Source organism: Dunckerocampus dactyliophorus, chromosome 16, assembly GCF_027744805.1.
Source record: "Dunckerocampus dactyliophorus isolate RoL2022-P2 chromosome 16, RoL_Ddac_1.1, whole genome shotgun sequence".
NCBI classification, from domain to species: Eukaryota; Metazoa; Chordata; class Actinopteri; order Syngnathiformes; family Syngnathidae; genus Dunckerocampus; species Dunckerocampus dactyliophorus.
In genome coordinates, this window is record NC_072834.1 from 7,019,342 (window position 1) to 7,038,941 (window position 19,600).

Sequence of the window (19,600 nt, forward strand, 5' to 3'; positions counted from 1 at the left end):
TCCATTTTTGTTATTGTTATATTTTGTTTAATAGTAGTGACGCCATATTTGATTAGGACAAATCTACAGATAGTTTGTCTAATCCACCTTTGAGTCTCTTACTTCCAGGTGGGCAAAAATTACAGTTAAATCTAAAAAAAAATTAAAATAGCTCTCAATAAGTTATCGGTATTGTATCTCTAGTTGAGAACAGATTGTTCCCTTATTAATGAACTCACAACAGCCCACAATGCAGACACAAAAGCAGTCCAGTTAAAACAAATCTCAAAAATATGAAATGCTGCAATGCTCTTGGTACATGGTACATGCAGCCATGATAATGACCATATTGTATAAAATTCAACAAGGGACATGTTGACACAACAAAACGTGATTACCACATCAGTGGATCTTATTAAACTACATGTTCCTTCCCAGACAACTCCTTCATATTCAAGAGCCTAATCTTATGCAATATTAATCAGATCCTTTGTTACTGCTTGATAGATGGGAGGAAAGCAAGGAGAAAAGAACAAACTCACCAAGCTCCCCAGCCGCGTTCCTTCCACCGACAGCATAGAGGTGTCCCTTGAGCGCACTGAGGTGGAAGAAGGTACGCTTCTCATTAAGGCACGCCACCTGCATCCACTTGTTGTAGCGAGGGTCGTAGCGGAACACCGTGTCCACTGCTGTCTTGCCTTTGGTGTCATAGTTGCTCTGGCCCCCCACCACATAGAGGAAGTTGCCAATGACCGCAATGCCATGCTGGTAGCGAGGCGCGTCCATAGGTGCCAACGCTTTCCATTCGTGAGCTTTCTCGTCAAACAGACGCAGCTCCTTGCTCACAACGAGCTGTTGCCGCAGGACGCCACCCAGGGTGACCAGGTGGGCGCTGTCTGAGCGGATGGCTGTCCGTTCTGACTGCATGACTGGCTGCATGTAGGGCATCATTTGGTAGTTGCTCGCTTCCAGGAGAAGGTTGACGCACGTGTTGTCAGTGCGCATGAAGTCAACTGTCTGTACGTGATTGATGAGCTCCTGCGGGTTCATGAGGGGGAAGCGGATGTTCTTCATGAGCTTTGAGGCATAGTCCATGCGACTGTCTTCGTAGCGTAGCCAGCGGCAAGCGGCCTTGAAAAGGTCCAACTCAGTGCAGTGTTTCAAGCTGTTGCTGGACAGCACAAAAGCTAAGCGTTCAAACGGCAGCTTGACAAACTCGCCAGTGCCCAAAAGCGAGGGGAAGTTTTTCAGTATGAAATTGTTGACATATTTGTCCACCTCTGTGAGGTTATACGTGTTCGCAATACGGCCCACCTCGACACAGTTGTCAAGGGAAACCTGCAAGGATGGGGAAGAAAAGACCTTCTTAAACCTCAACCAAGGTTGGCGCTAAAGTATTAGGATCCGTTATTTGGAATAAATAAAATTCAGCCTACACTTTTCACAAGAACATAAAGTGCTATTTTGGAATTCAGATCAAGTAAAAATGTTTTGATTTATTTTCAAACTAGAATAATGAAGTCATTTCATCCCAGTTAGATATAGATACTGCAAACGTAAACCACTGGTCTCTGTACTATCCTGTACAATTGGTGAAAATGGGTGTGCCGTAATCATGCACTCTGCGTGTATGTGCGTCACCTTACCCCAGATATTAGAAAGACCTTGCAGAAATCCAACACAGGAAGGATTTGTAAGAAGCTGGCTGCCTCGAGTGTGTCTTGTAGATTCTCCATGTTGAGCGACAACTTGGCCGTGTAGATGAAGTCGATGATCTTCTTCAGGCCTATTCGGTTAACTCCGTGGAGCTTGATGCACATTAAATCCTGTTCTTTCATTCCACCTGCATCAGGGGAAAGCAGGGAGATGAGGGGAAAAACGTAATGCTTCTCAATGGGTAGAACTAATACATAATCTTATTTGATTGACATGTCTGTGAGCAGCTGTATCCATTTGATATTTTAGCTTAGAGGATGAAAACTGCATTACGACTTGAACAAATTCAATTCCAAAAAATGTGATTTTTTTGTTCGTATCTATATCATCATTGTGTTTATAACATCCTCCCTTAACATTCCTCATTTCTATAACTTCAAGGTAATCTTGTTTCAATGCTTTGCAATACCGAGGTGTGTTTTTGTACATATCATGCAGCTAAATAAGATAAACAATATATTAAATGCATCTTTCAGTATGATGCTGTGCAGTTTTACACCACTGCAAGCTGCACAAAATATTGTTGCCAGTGGCTCTATAATGTGTAAAGAAATTTGTACAAAGTAGGGGTGTAACGGTACGTATCAGTCATCGGGTTTTTTGGTATGGTTTGGTACAGAGGCATACTGATTTCTCACATGCTGCACATTAAAAGTGATGGACAGAAAGTGTAGATTTAGTTTTGTAGTGCACCTCCACAGGACAGGTGAGTGTGCCTAAAAGTGGATGAAAACAGTGCAGCCCAGCCTTTGGTTAGCAGGAGCCATGGCTATTGATGGGTATTGTTTCCATTTTAAATTGGATACCGGTGCCAAATCTGTACTTCTGAAACTGGAAAGGAAATATAAATTTTGCCCAAAACTATGCCTTTTTACTTTTATGGAATTTTGCGGCATGCAAGTTGAAAAGAATAGTAATTTAAATACTTCCATAATATAATTAAAATGATAACTTAGTAATAAATTAAATAAATGAAAGGTAAGGTGACAACAGACATGCATGTGCATAACCTCCAATCAGTTTGCATTTGCTCATGAGGACGGGGGGAAGATAAACTTATAAGCTATACTTTTCCAGGATACCTTCACCCTCTCCAGGACACTAAAAAACTCCATGTTTTCCAGGACGCATGGGAACCCTGTTCATAACATTAAGATTGGACTGGATTATATACATTGGATTCGTTTTAGCATCTTAAATGCACAAAATGTAAGAGAGTTGCCCCCCCCCCCCCCCCCCCCCCACACACACACACACACATCCTTCACAATTTCTGTATACCAAATATTTCATTTTATTTGAGCCATTTGATTTTTTTGTTTCTTTTTAAAAATCGTCTGTTTTTTTATTCCGTACTGTGCCCCAAAAATGAACCAAACCGTGACCTTAAAATAGATATAGGCACCAGACCGTGATTATGGTATACCACTACAGACCTAGTACAAAGTAATCATTTCATCTGCTAGCATGGTGTGAATATGTTAATAAGAATACTACAGCAATAATGTTATCACTGCTAACTGGTTCTAACCAGGTTCTCCCAATACTGAGAGGATATAAGCATGAGGTCATTCTTGGTAGAACAAATAATAGTGCCATAAATGGGACAAAAGCATGGATGTGTTCATGAATAATTACTTCAAATATAATGCTTTACTTGAGAAAGCTATTTAATGAATCATAGCTGCACAACCCACACACAAATTATACCAGAAAGACAAGGAGGAGGAAGTGTTCTGGGCCGTCTGAGGCTTTTAAAACCCACCTGTGAACATGGCTTTGAAATAGTCGGAGGAGGATGCCATCATGGCTCGGTGTACGGGGAAAGCTTCATCGCCATCCCCAGCCACCAATGTGACATCACATAGCAATCCTTCTATCCTCAGCTGGTCGAATCCCTATGACAGAAAAGTATTCACTATGTCAATAGACCTATTCCCGTGCAGCATCAAGTGTTGCATAGTATAAGACCCTTTAATGGTAGAAATGAATCATATTCTCACCTGAAGAACCACTGAGCTGTGTGTGTTGCTTGTGAAAAATCGCGTGTTTCCAGTCTTTGATGCCTGCAGGTGAGCACAGATGCCCATATCACCGTAGCCCAGAGCAACTTTCATGTGAGCGTCGTCGTCCTCTACGAGGGATCTATGAAGAAAAAGAGAATATGCTTCCATTTGTTTCACATTTCTTTCACAGTCTAGTTCAGTTTGGGATAGTAAACCATTATTTCGCTTGTGTTTCCACCGGATGCCGATAGCTGTACTTTAAAGGAAAAAGAAGAAAAAAGAATCAACATGATAAGTGCAGATGCTATAAATGGAAACACAATGGAAAAATTGTCAATGATTCTTTATCAAGACCAGTCCAGGGTGTACCCCACCTCTTGCCCGAAGTCAGCTGGAATAGGCTCCAGCATACCCGTGACCCTAGTGAGGATAAGCGGCATAGAAGATGGATGGATGGATTTTTTATCGACCAACAAATGATCTGAACTGGGTCAAGCTCTGAAGGAAGGTTACCAAAAAATGGAACGGTTAAAGATTAGCTACTTGGTGTCTTGCACACCTACAGTGGAACCTCACTTTTCGTTATCAATCTGTTCTAAAACGTCGAACAAAAACCGAAACTTGGGAAAACGGAAGCAATTTTTTCCCATACAAAATAATGCAAATCCAGTTAATCAATTTTAGACACCCACAAATATTAACACTAGAACACATTTTGCAGCAGATAAAATCATCATTACACACACTTAGGTACTGGCTCGCTTTCTGTAATGTCTCTCCCTTAAAATGTTCCCCCTGCAACCTACGATTACTTGGAACCTTTATATTACAATCCCATTATAATAGATACTACCTTTGTACTTTGCTACAAGTTCTTTCTTCAATTCAATGTTTGTTGACATCTTTATTGAAGTTTGCTTGTTGTCTTCTTGAACAACTTTCTTTGGCCCAAAGAACACGTAGTGCGCTTTACAGCGTCACCAACACATTGTTTGGGCACCTGATTCCACGGAATGATTTGTGAGCAAACGGTTTGTTAGTTGCACCGTTTGGCCGTATAATAACAAAGACGGTGTACAAAAACAGATATATTTTTGGCAATCATTTCTGCAGTTTTCAAAGCCTATTTCATTGGTGGTTCACTTGATATTGAGACTGGAATGTTTGGAAACTATGAACCATCTGTGACAATTGTGACGAGTTAAATCTTCCCTGATCATTCATCAGGGAAATATAATTAACTTGACTAAAGGCAACCCTGAAATGGTACATATTGGCGACAAGTTGCAAAATATAAAGTGGGCATTGACAGGTTGTTCAGTATATCCACAGAAAGTCCCACCAACAACTGGCTGGACGTTAGGATGTGAAATTTGGCATTTCTGGTAAATGAGATGGCTTTGACCAATAACTCTTCAACATTTAATCCCGTCCCCATCAAAGGTCAAAAAGCAATTACCTCTGAGATTTGTGGTTCGTTGTAAACCGAATCGGATTCCTAACCTTTAGCTGACCTTTCTACTTGGACATAAGAGATGATGGAAAAAAGACAAAATGAGACTAATAAAAATATTTAACTTATTTATAATTCTTAGATAATTAAACATTTCCATTTGGAAAAAGTGCAAAGCGTATTCCTGCCCTTAAATGGAGAAGCTGTAGGCTTGAATGGCCCCTGTGGCCTCTTGTTTGGTGTCTAAACCAGAACCAGTCTTACAGTTTTTCCATGTTGTTTGCACCATCCAAGACATCTGCATTGCAGGTTGTAATAAACGGTGTGGTACTTAAGGCCGTGAACAGAAAGCCTTTCCAAAAATAGCTACAATAACAAAAAACAAACTAGAAAGAAGATGTTTGAATGATCTATGTGGCTTGCTTAGCTCAGGAGCTGCTCTCCAGAGGCTCCCTGATTGGGCTCTCTTTTAACACAGAGTGACATTTTTGTGTCTAGACTTGGGCAAGACACTAATGAGTGCAAAGTGCAGAGCTGCGTGACGCATCATCTCTCAGATGAAGAAATTTAATTACACAACTGGGCTGCACAACACTATTAAACATTAGAATTTTAAAAAGTTGTTCCTAGAGACATTATTGAGAGGAGACAAAAGTGAAAATTATTATAAAGATAAATTATTCTACAATCACACACACATATCTAAAATGTGTAAAAACGTGCTCAAAGTGGGATATACACTAGTGATTTATCAAGGTTGTAATTATGTCTCAGAAGAAACGTTTAAAGATGGCAATCAGTTACATTAGCATGTGCATTCATTTGTACTGATAAAAATGACGCTAGGGAGCGCTGTTATGTAGACCAATAATTACATCAGTAAGATAAGCATCTGTCTGTTATTGAGTCTCAAACAGCAATGTGGATGATACTGGTAGATGGCACATATATACACAGGCAATATTTTTAAGCAAGGAGGCAATGATGAAGTCCGTTTAACACCAGAAGGAATTCTTTATGACGGACCACAGAGTGGAGATTTATTCACAGCTTCAGTGAATACAAGGCTGAAAAATGATTGCGGTTATTCTCCATCGGATAGGATGATAGAATTGTTAGAGGCATCCCAGACTTTAAAAGCCTTCGTTTTCAGATTGGTTGGCCTGATTTTGATAAAAAAAAAAATATTGTTTTACAAAAACGTCTGGCTCAACATAGCCGTAAATCTCAGTCTTCAAAAAGGCCTGTGAGTGGGCAGAGCTCGTCAGATGTAGCACACTACCATTTTTTTTTTTTTTGGAAAGGGACTATTTACACAATGAGGTAATTCTCAGTCTCTTAGTGAATGGGGACAATTTTGCAAGTGCATTCCCCTGTGCTTTGTGCAAACTGTATTTAAGATTTTTTTTATACTAGAAAGCCTCTGCAGGCTATTAAAATATTCTACAAGATGTGTCCACACAATATAGATCAACCTGTTCTGTTAGGACATTTAGGCTGATAAAATACATACAATATTGGAACAAAAGCAGAAGATAGCGTATTTAAAGCTCTTGCCATTTCAGAAGCATACAAAAAAAAAACAGGACAATGCGTTTTTTGGCATTTCTATTTAATGCAGCGGTGAGTGTGTGGACTTAAAAGGTGAGGTCATGGCACCAGATAACCACTTACCAACCTACAAAGGGCTAGAGCTGCATACTTAACAATGAACCAACATCCTCAACATACAGTATACAAGGACAAGAAATCCAATGGCAATATTCTTTCTTTCACGCAAAGCTCTTAAAGTGATTGAAATATCCCAATTTTATGCAAAACAATATGATTAAGACACACGACTGTAAACGTTCCATAATTTAGAAATAGACAAAAATATCCAAGAAAAAAATGTTATTCTGTTGACTTTATTTTTGCCAGTACCTTACAGCATGCTTGAAGATATGACTTTTATACATTTGAAAATACTGTAAGAATGCCACTTTCATTTAATTGGCTTCTTTACTTTCTAATGTAAGATAAATGTCTACAACAAACATTAACCGTAGAATCGAATTGAATCGTATCATTCGCACACTGCATCGAATCGTATCAAACCGTTCTGTTTTTAAAATACATTGTTAATGATAATGATTTTCCATTGTTTTCTACATGTAAAACTACAATTATTCTTGATAACATGTATTTTTTGGTTGATATTTTGGGTGTCTGGAACAAATTCAATTGTTTCCAATGGGAAAAACTGCTCCGGTTTCCGTATGTTTCATTTTGGTCGGACCTTTTGGAAGGAATTAAGAAAAACCGAGGTACCATGTATTTAAATGAAAGTCAAAGAGGTGAATGGTTTATTTCTCACAGGATGGCACTTAACAACTATCAGGAATATGACAACACCATCAAATTCTAAATGCACGCTGGTCACAATCACAGAAAGGACACACCACAGGCACGGTACAGCTACATTTACCCTGTCAGGTGGTAAGTCGAACAGGCAGCGAGCAGAGAGTGGGTTGTCCACACCACAAAGGAGTGTTGGTGGCTGCCGGAATGAGACAAAGAAGACAGGATCTACAGCATCCCACAAGAGATGGACGGAAACTCTAGCAAGCAGGTGAACCCAAAGAGTAATATTTGTACAATTAGGAGAAAACAATTACGGACCCTGGCATTCATTGTAGAATACTACTTGCCTGTTAAATACATTTTTTAAGTTGAGTTACAAATAATACATTTGCCTACTATCTGTAAGTCAGACTGCAAGGACAGAGCATGACCTTTATTTACCAATCTTGGTTTTAAGAATGGGCTGCCCAAAGGGTTAAAGAAACCATTAAAAAGTGCCAGGGGAAATGAAGAAATGAGTAAGGAGGCAATGAAAGTGGCAGTCTATCAAATCCCTTCATGTCAGTGGAAAGCTTAAAAACATCCTTCTACCACTGACAGTTTAAGAAGCTAAAGTCAACTTGGCTTTTCCTCGAGATGACAGTGGCTCTTGAAAGATTTATAAGAATAGCTTTGCAGTCTTAGTCTCAGTTGTGAACCGATAGAAACGTCATGAAATCATTTATTTCAGAGTTGTGAGCATCTGACAGACAATGCTGTGGTCCGTAAAACTTAACCCCCCCCCTGGGGACGTGTGTGGTAGAATGTAATTGAAAGTGCTTTTGATGAATGGTTCACGTTTTTCAAGGGCGTGTGCAAACACTACTTATGTCTACTGACAAGACTGCAGTGATAAGGCATGACATTTCCTTAAAATAACATGATTTGTGGATTGAGGTTAGTGATAAAATCAATGTAGTCAGTGTTAGTATGGAATATGGCATCTAAACTAGAGAAACAGAAAGGATAGAAAAGAAATGGAACCATCACAGTAATGTAACACAATCAATACAATGGCCGTGCAATATATTTTAAGTGTTTGTCATGTCAAATTCAAATCTACAATGCTTTTATTCTGGATGTGGGGATTCACTGAATCAGTTTTACACAACTTAAGGCCCTGTCCGCGTGGGAACGCTCCTAAGATTTTTTTGGGGGCGGGGTAGAAAAAAAATGCACGTGCTTACATGTGCGTCATTTTGGGAAGACAAGAAAATACCGGGAGAATGTCAACTGCGGTTAGTCATGACACTCGAAATATTCAGACATTATGTTGGTCGTCAAAGCTCACTTCTGGTCACGTGACGGCGACGGGTCACCGAGGTCATCGTTTTAAAACGGCAGTGGATCGCTCGTCTATACGGAAAGCCGGCGTTTTCCGATTTTCCCACTCTGGAAGCCGTTTTCAAAAAATATCATTTCAGTGCACCCAGAAAGCTGTTTCCGTGTGGATGAGAGGCTGAAACAATGAAAACACTTTTTGACCTGAAAACGTTTCCGTGTGGATAGCCCCTAAAACCTTCATTCAGCAATTTGAGACATATGCTCCATCATACAGGAACTCATCCTACATCACTGCAGGCTCGGAATAACAGCAATGCAAAGGCAGCAGGATAATGCAGCATAAGCAGTACTTCCTCACATTCATCACAGTGTAAACCAGACTTGTTCAATGCAGTGAGGTGGATTTTTTTTTTCTAATTATTAGAATCTCAAACAGTGACATCATACTTCAGGTGTCACATGTAGGGCCTCATGAATAACAAACGTTAATAAGTCTGCGTACAAAACACAGTTGAGCTCAGCAAGACACTTGTTTTCACCAAGCTTCCACCTGCTTAGAAGGCAACAGCACAGTTCTTCCTTCTGATCAACTGATAAGTCAAAACACGAGCAGAAAAGCTCAGTGAAATTGCAGTTTTTTCGACAACAACTGTTTGTTTGTGTTTGCCGCGCAGTTGGAGGCAGTTAGGCAGAACAGGAGACAGCCACGCAGTGTTAAGAATCTTGTGTCACACTTCTCATTGTATAAAACAGGCTTTTACAAGGCAGATGATGTGCAAGTAGGCGAAGGACGCGCTGAAACCGTGAAGATGTTATCTATCATCATCATCATGAAATCGGACCATTTAGTCCACAGAGGACCAAAATAAAAAGCACAATTTATTTAAAGAAACAATCTCCGATTGAAACGGAAAAGAAGCAATCATATTACTGAGCATTTGTAACATCTTGTGCCCAGTGTGTCATTTCCTCAAACAATTCTGATGAACTCCCAACAAAACCATATTAACCAGATGAACAAACACAAGCTGGAAATTATGCCTCAAATTGATATTGTAGCATCAAAATCAAGGTTGTAACTCAAGGCAACACAACTATTTTAACATTTCCAGCCAACTACTTACTGTTCAGTTCACTATGCTCAGGTCAAACAACCCATGATTGCCACATTGTTTGGATTAATCAGAGTTAATCAGCAGAAAAATCTAGATTTGGCCATGGTATGCTGAATGAGTTTGTAACTGGCTGGCATGTTAAAATGTAAAGAGCTGTGTATTATTAAAATGTGTAATTACCTCAAATGTAAAAGGTTCCAACCTGCACCACAAATAGTTAACAGGAGAAAAAAGCTTCAGTGTGGGTGGTGTAGACAATCTGTCAACATGCACAAAATGCTAAATCAACCTGAAGGATGCTGCAGAAGGCAGACAACCCAGCACAGGATGTGTACAACTAAAAAGGACAAACAGGACCAAAATAGTACTTGCTTAGAGATATTTTACATTTTTAGGAACAGATGTGTACTAAGTTGTCACTGTGCCACAACACCAGCAAAAAAGGATTTTCACAATGATGCGATACTAAAAACTGAATTTTAGCGGTGCAGAGCAGCAGTGTAGAGGTGAATGCCAGTAAATAATCAGCGTGTGTTACAGGGTTGGGAAGGGTTGTGTTTCACTGCCTTGTTTTTAAGAATTACTGCATGGAGCATTATAGAAAATTCTGGCCAGTTCTATATCAACAAAGGCTTCCTGACATGCGAGATCTCTTGACATTCTGTACATCTCAATAAAAAAAAGCATAACAATAATGTGTGAATGCAATCCAGTAAGTAAGGTGACAAGTGACTTGTGAATACAGTGTGATGAGTGAATGTGATGCTGGGCCTGACAAAACACCTCTTTCGCCTACTTTTGTGTAGACCACAAACGAGAAAGGACTTCATATACCTTGCAAAAGACAACTACTGTGACTGAATACGATTTTCTTTATATTACCCGTACTGTGTATAGGAACATCATATGTTCACGTCACGTTAAATGCAAAAAAAAAGCCGATATGCTTCTTCCACCTGGTCGACAGAACTAGTGGCTGAGGATACCAAAATAATAACGTACAGTACAACAGGCTCTAAAACAAATACTTGCTTGAAGCACCCGCTGTTTTAATTACAGCATTCAGATGTTGGTGATGGTTGCCCACTCTTCCTTGCAAAGTGCTCCAAATCTATGAGAGTATGAGGGCCTCTGCTGTGCACAGCCCTTTTCAGGTCACCCTCACTCAAAAAAATATATTTTTCATTGTACCGCTACCATAAATTATAGGAGACTTTCGTACTGTTGTTTTACTGTATTTCTCTAATTCTAATGAGTGATGCAGGCAGATCCCAGCTATTTTTAACATTCATGGCTTTTCAAGTATTTCAAGCACAAGAATAGGTAGTCATCGAGTTAAGGCCATAGAGCATCTGACGGCCTCGCGTTTACATATGGAAGCACTGCAGTCTCTGCGGCCGTAAACTATTTTATGAAGGTTTTTTTTTTTTTCATTATCTCCTGCCTTGGCTGACAATGTATTCATCTGACTATTTTTAACCATGAAAAGGTATTTTATTTATTCAGTGGAAGTGAGATTCAAAGTGAAAGTGATAAAAAAAAAAAAAATTATTCAATTCTTATTGAGGTCTGATGTCTGCTGTCAAACCGAAGGGATTTTGATTATTTTTGGAACACAGATAGGGTTTGATTGATGGATCAAATGAACCTAGGTTGGTAACAAAGCACGTTTTTTTACAAACTGAGTGACTCAAACAGCCATCTGGTGGAGACTGCCAAAATGTTCATGTTATCAAAAGACTCAGCTGCAGGAGGGCCACGTGAGAAATACAGTAGATCGGTATTTGTGGGGATTATAGTACTTTCTCAGACCACCCGTGAATGGCAAAAAAAAAACACCACAAGACCACAATTGAGATTCCCACCATAAAAAAATTATTTTATTTACATATTTAAATATTTGATTTAATTTTCACACACGGCTCGCTCCACTCCTTCCAAATCCTCCTGCTGGCTTGATGTTGACATTTTCCTCAGATTTGTAATCAACATTTGCAACAAAAAGTGACTGTTGTAATTACTAGTAAATAGATTCACCTCCATAACACTCCCCTTCTCTCTTCAATTGTCATTGTTCACTCACGCCGGATGCTAACAAGCTAAATGGTAAAGGCACAATCCAGCTTTAAGCCCTAAATATGCTTCACACACTTAAATGCATTTCAAATTGTAAAATTTGTAGGTACTCACCATTAACGAATGATAAGAACAGATGACATCGAAGTCCTTATCTAGCCTTTAGCATGGTCATGAGGCTAGCCCTACAACTTTGCTTGCATCAGTTGTGGGACCGCCGCGTCTACATAATCCATACTGCTTGCCTGATACAATTCTAAAACAACTTACAATCATGTATTAATAGGGCTCTATGATTTCCACATTAACAGAACGGAAGCGCAGCGAACCGTTCAATCGTGGCGGAATCTCATCACAAACATTAACCCGACCCCTATTGAACTAAACATGCGAAAATGGCGGCTTAAAACACCGGTGAAAGTTGACGAAAAACTTGGAAACTCTGCTCTTACGGAGCATGAAAGGAAGCTAGCTGCGTTAGCTTAGTTTAGCAGAGCATGCTAGTGCTGTGCTAAACTAGTGTTTGCATGCTAGTGTGTGTGTGTGACTCAGGCTGGATGAGTGTTTACACTGATGTGTTTTACCGCTTTAGTGTAAGCGGGTGTTTTAGGATGCCCGCTGTCATGCAGGTTCTGAGTGAAAAAAAGATGAGAGGCACGCAACACATTTCCAACATTCAAAATAAAAGTGCTGTGTGCTACATCTTCAAGATCTGGGTTCGAATCTCCGTTGGGCATCTCTGTGTGGAGTTTGCATGTTCTCCCCGTGCGTGGGTTCCAAAAACATGCATGCATGACTCTGAATTGTCCATATGTATGAATGTGAAAGTGAATGGTTGTTTGTCTCTTTGTTTGATGTCGACCTGACCCTTCATACTGCATTTGCATTGCATTCATATCGAATTTACTGTATATAAGCCTGAGTCACATTTGAAGAAAATCAAAATTGTACTGTTCACATTGACATAAAAAAAAAAATATCAGATGCAGGTCATATACGAGCAAAAACATAATTGCCATGCAGTGTGAACATAGCCTAAATCAGGGGTCACCAAAGTGGTGCCCGCGGGCACCAGGTAGCCCCCCACGACCACATGAGGTGCCCACAAACCTGCTTTTCATTCAGGTTTTGAGTTAATAATGAAAGAACAGTAGAAAGAAATTCATTCTGAAATACAAAATGTGAGTTGTGGACACCAGCATTTTGTTAATGTTCTGGTAAAACAAGCATATTCGCTTTGTTTGGGTTTAAAATAAGCTCTGAAAATAAATGTTACAAAAATGAGTAGCTCTTGGCCATTTTCATTTTGTAAAAGTAGCTCTCACAAGGAGAAACGTTGGTGATCCCTGGCCTAAATCTACTGCAACTTTCACATCTTTCAATTTACCATATACTGTACAACATAGACTATAACAATTTGATCTGGTCACACATCAAATGTTTACAGACCTTATACTTATCCAAAACCTCTGCTGTTGATACAACCTTTACCCTAGCAGCCTGTGCATTTAAAAATATCACGAAAGCCTCAAGGGCTCCAGTAAAAGACCTACAAAAGAGGGACGTTTCCCTGACCACAGAGCAACCTATAATTGGGGGCCCGATATCAACCTGCCCAAAAACACAGCTTACAATAGAAACATTTCAAATATAGTAAGTGGTCTGGTGGGGCGGAGTTAGGTGGAGCCTCGAGGCTTGACATGCTTCAATCGCCAGTGTGCACGCACAACATCTTTGACAAGACACGCAAATGCCATCCCAATTCACAAGCGCACGCTTGAGTCGTCATTGGGCTTTCATGGGGCGAAAGATTTTGATGGGACAACCACTGAAATTATTTCGCAGACTTTAATTTTAATGAACGTCTGAACGAACTGAATCGAGATTGTTGTAGAAAGATCAGCAACAAAAACAGTCACTCATCATGCGTAGTTTAGTGATAAAGTGAATATAACATCTATGCATGTAAAGAAAACCACATATTTATTATTTATTTATATAAAGTATTATTATTTATATAAAACCACATACTACAAATCTTGCTTGTGTGGCTGGATGGTTGATCCACAGATTGCTGGGATGAATGTAGGTGGGGATGTGAGGGCGGATGCCTCATCGCCACAACTACTGTGGCATGCTTGGGCACGGCCATTTACACAAACTGCTCCAAAGACTGAGGTTATCATGACCTGCTTTCATCTACAGTGTGTGTGTGTGTGTGTGTGTGTGTGTGTGCGTGGGGGGTCACAGTAAAGATTGGAAAGGACAAGTCAATTGTGTTATTACTTAAAGTTTTTAAAGCATTCATAACGCACCAACATGTAATCAAGACTCAAGTCTCAACAGGGAACAGGCACATATCTTACATCCCTTAAGATGTTCCACTGGTGACAGTTAGCAAAATATGTGTGAGAGAAAAACTGCCATTAGAAGCATGATTCTCTTGCTGTGCAGCATTTCTTTAAGCTACCAAAATTAAGCTCTTAAGTAGCTCCAAAGTAAATCTGCACAATAATTGAAGATTGCATAAATCCACTTCTGCAAAAAAAATCTAATGAAATTACCAAGGAAATTACGTCTTGAAATGTTTTATTTTCCCCTCCACGCACACAACTTTTTATTTTTACACTTTTCAACCTAAAGCCATGGTGAACAGGACTACTAAAAGGAGAGCTGATGCAAAAAAAGGCCAAAGGGAGAGGATGGCGAGAGCTAGTGTGAAGACCTTCTAGCCTACCCTTCCCCCTCCTCCAGAACAGTAGCAGATGACAATAGCTTGTAAACCAGGGCAAGCCAGACATCCTGACAAAGGCAGGCTCCTCCCAAGCCGCCCAGTCCCCGTTTCCAAACAAACACAGCCACAGGCAGAGGCAGAGGGCAAGAGTCGGAGATGTGGTGTTTGCCGTGTCCAGACAAGCGGCGAAATCATGTCTTGTCCAAGAGCAAAGCACTGTGCCAGAGAAGGACCAAAAGCATGCTGGACAAGCCTAATCTCTTCAAGGCGTACAACGTTCAATCGCATTTGTGGAACCAAGAATGACGGTGCTAAGAGTTAAAAAATGAATTTCAATTCTCCAAAAGTGAAAAACATACGCAAACATCGCCAAATAAATCTCCACAGTAGGATAGAATAAATGCTGTTGAGCTCTTACTCACATGTAGGCAGGTGAAAGCGGCGAGGACCGGGATGTCTTAAGGACCGGCACTGGGAATTTCCAGCTGACAGGAGAACCGCTTTTCCATTTCAACGGCATGTTGTTGTCACCAGAATGGTGCTAGAGCAATGCCAACAGCAAAGACCATTTCCATGTGAAGCTTCCCAATGCAGTCTTCCATACCACTCCTGCCCACACCATTTAAGGGGGAGGGAGAGCGGGCCGCGGCGACAGAAATACACGGGTGGAGGCAGTGCGGGCTACATGCGGGGTTGTGACATTAGCAGCAGCGCCGAGAAGCCAATAGATTGCATCCACCGCGACTGTTCGTCTCGCTGCATACGCGGCTGTCTCATGGTAGGAGGGGGGAAGGAGCCCTGCCTTCCCATCACCCTCTCAGGGTTCATCACTTGTAGCTAAGCAACAGTGCCACCTTGTTAACAAGAGTTGTGACTACAGCTATGGCCACGCTATGGAAGCACAGGTAGTGGACAGAAATGAAGGCGTCGATAGACTGAAACCCATGAGGTAAAACCATTGGTGTCAGGAAGCTTGCCAAACATTGATTTGTTTGGATTTCAAAACTATTTTTGGGAATAGAAAGAATCTGGAGTAGGACTAATACTTTGCTTCTTCCTACTCTTTTTCAGACATGTTGAATTATGAAACTGTAAACATGAGATGTACCCCAATGGAACTGTGTATGCATGTTTAAAATATATTAAAACAAAACTGTTCCAGGGTGAAAATGTGGCCACCAAATAAAAGAAAATAAAAATTACGACCGATTACTGGTGATTAATGATTGATAATGATGTTGATAATCCATCTGAGGGACAATTCTGTTCATCTACATCAGGGGTGCCCGAAGTGCACTTTATACAAGTAGTGGTGTAACGATTCATCCACTACATCAATGTGTCGATTTATAGTCCTATGATCCAACTACATCGATCTGAGTTCGGCAAGTTGCCATACCGGACGATATATATCGATCTAACATAATTTTAGGTAATCAATCAATCAGGAAATAAAGCATTGGATTGAAGCACGGCGGGCTTTATATGGATGTGTTTTTTAGCACTTTTAATGATAACCGTGCCAGCAGACAACAAAACGTAGCATGCCGTATACAGTAGGAGAGGACAAGCCACCATTGCGGTCCAGCCTGTGGAAACACTGGCTTTTGCAAAGAGGGAGATGTCTAAATAAGTCGTTTGCTGTTTGTAGCATATGTAAAGGCCAAGTAAAATACCACGGCAACACAACAAATCTCTCCAACCACCTACTAAGGCGCCATGGGATTTCATAAAAGGCTGACCGTCCAGGCACCTCTTGCAGCAGCAGCGCAAGGTAACGTCAGCTCTGCAGAAGCCTCAGGCCCCGCCAGCATGTTTAGGCAGAGACGAGGCCAAAACTAAGTTCGGGCAAAAAACATCACAGCAACAATTGCCAAGTTTATTCAAATAAAAAGTGATTACGTTTGCCATGAATTGTTGTTTACTTGTTTGTTTATAGCCATAATTAATTTATACCTGATTCCCTTACAAAAAACAACGGGAATCTAGGAAACTTCACTTGCACTGTCCAGTATCCAGGTATTTATTTCACAGTCACACTGGTTGAATTTTGGACTAAAAAAGTTACTGAACCAATCCTTCAATCGTATTGGCAACCACGAATCATGATACGACACAACTTTCTTTTGACTTGCTAGGACTCAATGTTACAATCCAAGTCAAATGTTGAGAAACAGTTGTAATCCAACGAGAAAAAGTTATAATCTTACAAGAAGAATAATATGAGGAAAAATCATGTCATTTTAGTGGCATAGAAATTAAAGAAAAAATATGTTTATTTTAAAAGTAATATTATGAGAAACAAGCAAAAGTAAGTTACGCAGTGCGCTTGACTGCCTCATCATGTGAACAGCATCCGAACAGTGCAAGGAGAACAGACACCGCAAAAGAAAGGAGACGGAGCACAAAGTTGTTCATTGTTCTTTGTGTGTTACATGGACAAATATATACGTTATATACGTGATTATGCTGTGTATTAAGAGTGTTTGGACTTGAATATTTCATTTCTATTGTGTGCTAAATGAGAGCTGGTCTTATTATGAGGTGCTGTGACCAATTTGTGCATTTTCCGAGCTATGTGCCTGTCATTTGTTTCTCTTGACTGGATGCAATTAAGGCTAGAAAAACTATGAGGACTACGTCTTCATCAAAAAACAATTTCTTGGCGCATGACATGGCGAAGGATGTTTTTGAAAAGCTACTACAGCGCATACGAGCCAGTGAATATTGCGCGCTATAGCTGGATGAGTCAACAGATATTGCCAGCCCGGCACATGTCCTGGTGTATGTGCGAACATTCGTGAAGAGACAATTACGAAGGGCATGCTCGTCTGTAAAGATTCCCTTTCCACAAAAAAAATCGAAACACATAATAATTAAATAAATATATCAAACAGGTGAGACTGAATTCAGAGGAAGATGTTTTATGTGTGCTTACAGACACTGACTGGTTTATGTGCTTAAAGTGTGCAGTAGTAGGGATACATGTCGTCAAGTCAAATGTCTGAAGGGGTACGAGACTTAAAAGTTTGGCAACCACTTATGAGCAGATACTCACAATATCTGCTTGACAAAATTCAAGGATGTTAAGGTGGAAATGTGACAACAATTTACTAAACAAAAATGTAATAATTCATATTTAAATTGAATCAGCAAATGCACGCTGATTGCATCTTTTATTTAGACTTGATATATTTTTTCCAGTGGGCCATAACGTAGCCATTGCAACAGCCACATGGCCTGTTCTGTTATACACAAAATGCTGCTAAACTACCATATGAACACAAAGCAAATGTGTATTAAATATGAGATACTCACACATGCTACGTTGTGTTTGAAATAAACCAAATGTATATAGCTGAATGCAGCACATTGGAGGTCTACAAATATTTCGCTGTCGCCAGGTCAAGAAAAACTTTGCCGCCCCATCTGTCATCCCCTCTCTCATACTGCGAGTCATACGCTGACTATTAACTAAATATAGCTGCGGTAATACTACAAAGCTCTGAACTTTTCACATACAACCTTTGAATGCCTTTTAGAATCGTGTTGACTGAAAGGTTGCACAACAATTGAACATTAAAAACACTTTGCTCAGAAGACTAGTGTTTAAATTAAAATGTCTGTCATATAGTATAACAACAGCATCAACATTCTACTTGTTTGTGAAAAAGGAACAAAGGAACACGAGACTGCCATCATATTAACAACAAATGGTATGCATTTGGGAAAGGCCCTTTTCTGTAAAATGTTGTGTGGAAGAACTGAAGAGCCTTGAACTCAACCCCATCAAACACCTTTGGGATTAACATGGACAGAGTAGGCCCTTTCTCTGGTCCAACATCCGTGACCTCACAAATATTTTTCTGAATGAAAGGACAAAAAAAATGCACAGAGCGTAATGAATGGTCAGGTGTTCCAATATTTTTAAAGTGAGGTCAAATATTGCAAGACTGCTTTAGAAGAGCCCGTACTTAGCAAAGACACCATTATGCTGCAGTAACTCAATGAACCCAGTAAATATTGCTGATATTTTCTGTAACTTAGGAAACATAATATATGATCCACAACAACTTTAACTGCAAAGGCTCTTTCAGTAATACTTTCTATTGCATCATCTTTAGCCTCTCGAAGTGAACAGAGTCCTAATAGTGTCAAGGGTATGCTGGAGCCTATCCCAGCTGACTTCAAGCAAGAGGCAGGGTACACCCCGTACGAGTCGCCAGCCAATCGCAGACACAGTCATAACTTTTAATTCTTAAAAAGGTCCCCTATTATGCAAAGATGACTTTCAAAAAAAGAAAAATCTATCATCTCCCTCACATGTTTGCGCCACTTTGCAGAAGAGGCGCTCATGACAGGACAGCAGGCTTCACTACACATTTTAAAATAATAGCCGACAGCTTTGCCAATTGTCCTTCAGCCAGCCACAGAAGTGAGAGCTGTAAGTTTAATCATGATATTTTTTTTCCCAGAGAATAGGCTAACCTAGTAGAGGTGGGAATCTCTGGCCACCTGACGATTTGATGTGGTTAGGATTCAGAGGCCTGCGATGCGATGATAAAATAATTATCGACGCATCTTGATGCATCTTTTTTTGTGATCAATAGTTTGTCAATTTTTTTCTAGATATAATTTCTTTTTACTCACTGTGTACTACTAAAACAAAGCATATTTGTAATGATCCACAATTAAAATAAACATGAAACAGATTAATTTATTTCCGTTATCTTTTAATAATTGGAAGGTTACATCTACCAATATATTTGCCATTGCACAGAACCAGCAGGAAAAGTAAAGTGCACCAGTAGCAGCATGTATAAAATAAACAAACCAGCATATTCTGAGTAACCAA

General features: G+C 40.0%; 1 protein-coding gene across 4 annotated transcripts in view; it reads right to left on the bottom strand.

Annotated features, from left to right (window-relative positions):
• The window catches only part of klhl13 (kelch-like family member 13), a 37,909-nt gene that overhangs the window by 16,357 nt on the left and 1,952 nt on the right, over positions 1 to 19,600 (bottom strand). The window contains exons 1-6 of one of the 4 annotated variants that reach the window (XM_054755313.1): positions 15,168 to 15,494; positions 7,622 to 7,693; positions 3,699 to 3,840; positions 3,461 to 3,593; positions 1,626 to 1,822; positions 522 to 1,317 (exon numbers count right to left, since the gene is read on the bottom strand). In XM_054755313.1, the coding sequence (XP_054611288.1) occupies positions 522 to 1,317; positions 1,626 to 1,822; positions 3,461 to 3,593; positions 3,699 to 3,840; positions 7,622 to 7,693; positions 15,168 to 15,265 (1,438 nt within the window). In that variant the 5' untranslated portion in view covers positions 15,266 to 15,494. Of the gene's footprint in view, positions 1 to 521; positions 1,318 to 1,625; positions 1,823 to 3,460; positions 3,594 to 3,698; positions 3,841 to 7,621; positions 7,694 to 15,167; positions 15,495 to 19,600 lie in introns of those variants that run through there. The other 3 variants (XM_054755314.1, XM_054755315.1, XM_054755316.1) reach the window with 3 other exon arrangements.